General features: G+C 37.1%; 1 protein-coding gene across 1 annotated transcript; it reads left to right on the plus strand.

Annotated features, from left to right (window-relative positions):
- Nucleotides 1-487: 487 nt before the first annotated feature.
- Nucleotides 488-3,697, plus strand: LOC148176440 (uncharacterized). The gene is made up of 3 exons (XM_088034463.1): nucleotides 488-575; nucleotides 2,476-2,622; nucleotides 2,670-3,697. Exons 2-3 carry the CDS (start codon nucleotides 2,477-2,479, stop codon nucleotides 3,610-3,612), a joined length of 1,089 nt encoding a protein of 362 aa, XP_087890589.1. The 5' UTR covers nucleotides 488-575; nucleotide 2,476; the 3' UTR covers nucleotides 3,613-3,697.
- The last annotated feature ends 226 nt before the right edge of the window (nucleotides 3,698-3,923 follow it).

The following is a 3,923-nucleotide window of genomic DNA, read 5'->3' on the forward strand; positions in this document are numbered from 1 at the left end:
TTAAAAAAATGAATTTTTTAGTTATTTATACTAGACGTAAATTTAAATTGCTATAATTGGCAAACTAATAAATGCAAAAGTTTTAAAAGAACTCAAAAATGGAGCTGCAGAATTTACCTTCAAAATTATGTAAGTCTCAGAGAATTTTCAGGACCGGATGAATGATTTTTGACCTAATTTAAAAACTGAATTTTTTTTACTTATTTTTAATTGACGTAAACAATGCCATAAGGTAACTTTTAAAGTACTGATTTAGGAAATACATAGCTAAAATGTGGTATTTTACGCATGTTTGAACAACATCCATTTCCCACGGCTACCAAACCAGTTTTTTTCTCAATCGCAGTGAAATTTACAGACTTCCTGACAATTATAAAATTGACTTTTCACCTGACAGAATTTTATTTCCATGATTGTTTTCATGTAATTTGCAATCGACCACGCTCGCTGCCATGTAGGTTTAAGTGCGATATTTAATCTCTCTACAATGTTATCAACGTTATCATGCTTAATCTTGATCATCATTTTAGCTGAAATTTTATTCGAGCAGCATCGAAACTAATGAAATGATTTAGGTGAGTAGAGTCTCTTATTTCTTAATTCCCATATATCTCAATTCCTGATTCTACCATTGCTCAATTCTCGTTTTTATTCATAACTTCATTCTCTCATTCATTCATTTCTTCATTCCCTCATTTGTTTATTCATTCATTCCCTCATTTCTGATCCCCTCATTCTCTTATTTCTTTATTCCCTCACTTATCCATTCCCCCATTCCTTATTTTCTCATTCCCTCTTTCTACATTTCTTCATTTCTAATTTTTCATTCCCTCATTCCATCTTTCTCGTATTCCCTCATTCCCTGATTTCTCTTTTCGTCATTTTGTCATTCATTCATTTCTCCATTCCCCCATTCTCCCAGTGCCTCATTTCTTCTTTCTATCTTACCCTTATTCCATCTTTTCCGCATTCCTTAATTCTTTTATTCCTCATTCCCTCATTTCCTTATTACCCTGTTACCCCATTTTTTCATTTTCTCACTCCCTCATTTATTCCTTCCTTGATTCATTCATTCATACCTTTCCTCAATTTCTTATTTCTTCATTCTCTTATTTCCCCTCGCTCCTTCATGTTACCATTTCTTAATTCTCTCGTTCTCTTATTTCGTAATTTCCTCACTCTCTTTTTCCCCTCATTCTCATATTTTGTTATTTCTTCATTTCCTGATTCTTAAATTTCTTCCTTCCTTCCTTCCTTCCTTCCTAAATTTCCCCATTTCCTCATATTTTTATTCCTGCATTTCTCAATCCGTCATTTTTTCATTCATTCATTCGTTTATTCTCTCATTCTCTCATTCTCTCCTTCTATCTTACCCTAATTCCATATTTCCCGCATTCCTTAATTCTTTTATTCCTTATTCCCTTATTCTCTCCTTCCTTCCTTTCTTCCTTCTGTCCTTCCTTCCTTCCTTTATTCAATCATTTCTTTATTCCCTGATTTCCTCATTCCGCCAATTCGTCATTTCTTGATTCATTCATTCCTTTTTTCCCTTATTTCCTCAATCTCTTTTTCGCACATTTCCGCATTTCCTCATTCTTTTTTTCAATCATTTTCCCAGTTCATTATTTCTTCATCCACTCATTTCCTAATTTCCTCATTCTCTCTTTCCTTCATTTTGACATTTCCTCATTTTGACATTTCCTCATTTCTTCATTTCCTCAGTTCTTTATTTCCTCTTTTCCTTATTTCCTCCTTTCTTCCTTCCGTTCTTCCTTTATTCATTCATTCATTCCTCTATTCCCCCATTTCCTCATTTTTTCATTCCTTCATTCCTCAATCCCCGTTTCCTCAATCCTTCATCCCCTCATTCCTCATTTCCTCTTTTATTTCCTCATTTCTTTATTTTTTCATTCCCTTCCTTCCTTCTTTCCTTCCTTCCTTCCTTCCTTCCTTTCTTCCTTCCTTCCTTCCTTCCTTCCTTCCTTCCTTCCTTCCTTCCTTGCTTCCTTCCTTGATCATTTCTTCATTCCTCAATTTCCTCAATCCGTCAATTCGTCATTTCTTGATTCATTAATTCCTTTTTTCCCTTATTTCCTCAATCTCTTTTTCGCACATTTCCGCATTTCCTCATTCCTTCTCTCCCTCATTTTCCCATTTCATCTCATTTCCTAATTTCCTCATTCTCTCTTTCCTTCATTTGACATTTCCTCATTTCCTCTTTTCCTTATTTCCTCCTCCCTTCCTACTTTCTTTCCTTCCTTCCTTCCTTCCTTCCTTCCTTCTTTCCTTCCTTCCTTCCTTCCTTCCTTTCTTCCTTTCTTCCTTCATCCCTTCCTTTCTTCCTTCCTTCCTTCCTTCTTTTTTTTCTTCCTTTCTTTTTTCTTTCTTTCTCCTTTTATCTTTCCTCTCTTCCTTGATTCATACTATTTTTTTGCTTAACTCCGTGTTTTTAATATTCAACTGCATGTTTTCCAGAATGGATGACGACGACTATTACACAGATTGTCTGTCCGATCCGTTCAATGAGTTCCACGAGGCCCACCATGACTACGAGTACTTCTACCACATCTGCATGGTCTCCATACAAAACCGCGATCTCCTCGAGGCCATTCAAGAGAAAAAGTACCTTCTCTATAATCCATTTCAGATTTTATTTCTTCTTTTTCTAGTTACAAAGCTTTTCGAGACTTGATAACCCGAGAGGACTTCAACATTAACCAGGTCGATAAACACCACCGAAGTCTCATCCTTCAACTTTCCTGCATCCCCAACTGTGAAACATTCGTTTTGGAACTCATCGAACACGGAGCTGATATCCATCTAACTGACCATATTGACTCCTCATTCTTACATCTAGCAGCGCGAGAGGACGAAATCAATAATCTAAAGACAGTGCAGCTTCTTCTAGAGAGAGGTGTGGATGTAAATAGACAAGACAATCGTGGATTAACTCCTTTGTACATCGCGTGTGTTCAAAACAACATTGAATTAGTGTACCTCTTGTTGTACTATGGGGCTGATCCTAACATTCCTTCACACGAAGGACTTCTCCCGGCGAATGTGGTGGATCCAGAGACTCCCGAGAAGAAGTTCCTATTGGAAATCCTCTGTTTGTATTCTTTTGATGACGACTGTGAGATATTGCTGCCGACGTTGGCTGCAGCAATGTGGAGAGAGGACTCTCCTCTCTTTACGGTCATCGTCGATCGATCGCCGAAAATAATCTGTGATGACGACGGAATTCACTACTTCTGTTGGTACTTTTACGATGTTAAAGCAAAACACTTTAAAGTATTCATAGAAAAATTCAAAGACATCTTCCAAAAGTTAATAGACAGCGTGGATTTGCTACACGTCGTCGTCAAATATTCTATGTATTTCGACCCATGTGAAGCATACGAAAGCTTCAACTTCGTCATTGATGGTCCGCACGTGTCTCAGTTGGTACTACGGTCCAACAGTGCAAACTTTCTTATCTCAGAATACATTAATAACGTTGCTTCACGATATAACGAGAAGGAAGTTCACAAAATAATTTTCTTCCTGCTTTCTCTAGGACTCCAGGTCACACTCAATGATAAATTCTATATACCGCTACTACGGTATCTGTGATTTGTTCATGACGATGCTGCATTTGGATATTATTCCAACTCCTGTAGACTTCGTTTGGTCGATGGTTCGGCTGCGTTACCATCCTGAACTCGATCTTGAAGATTGTTCTAAGACCCAATACTCACGTCAGTTGCTGTACTATTTCAATTCGGAGAAAGTAAAAAAATCTGTGAGAACTTATAAGTGACAGTTCTGTCTCCCAAACGTCAATAATTTCAATGCCTGTCTAAGTGACAAAACTTTTCGGCACTCTCATGTCACTTTTACGCACTTGTGTGATTTTCCTTCATTTCGAAATTGGTTTGTCTCGT

The sequence above is a fragment of the Gnatocerus cornutus genome, chromosome 4 (genome assembly GCF_029298725.1).
Source record: "Gnatocerus cornutus isolate USDA-ARS CGAHR chromosome 4, icGnaCorn1.1, whole genome shotgun sequence".
NCBI classification, from domain to species: Eukaryota; Metazoa; Arthropoda; class Insecta; order Coleoptera; family Tenebrionidae; genus Gnatocerus; species Gnatocerus cornutus.

Coding starts and splice junctions, on each gene's coding strand:
- LOC148176440 (XM_088034463.1), top strand. CDS start 2,477: ATGGATGACGACGACTATTACACAGATTGTCTGTCCGATCCGTTCAAT. Junction 2,623..2,669: donor GAGGCCATTCAAGAGAAAAA/GTACCTTCTCTA, acceptor TTCTTTTTCTAG/TTACAAAGCTTTTCGAGACT.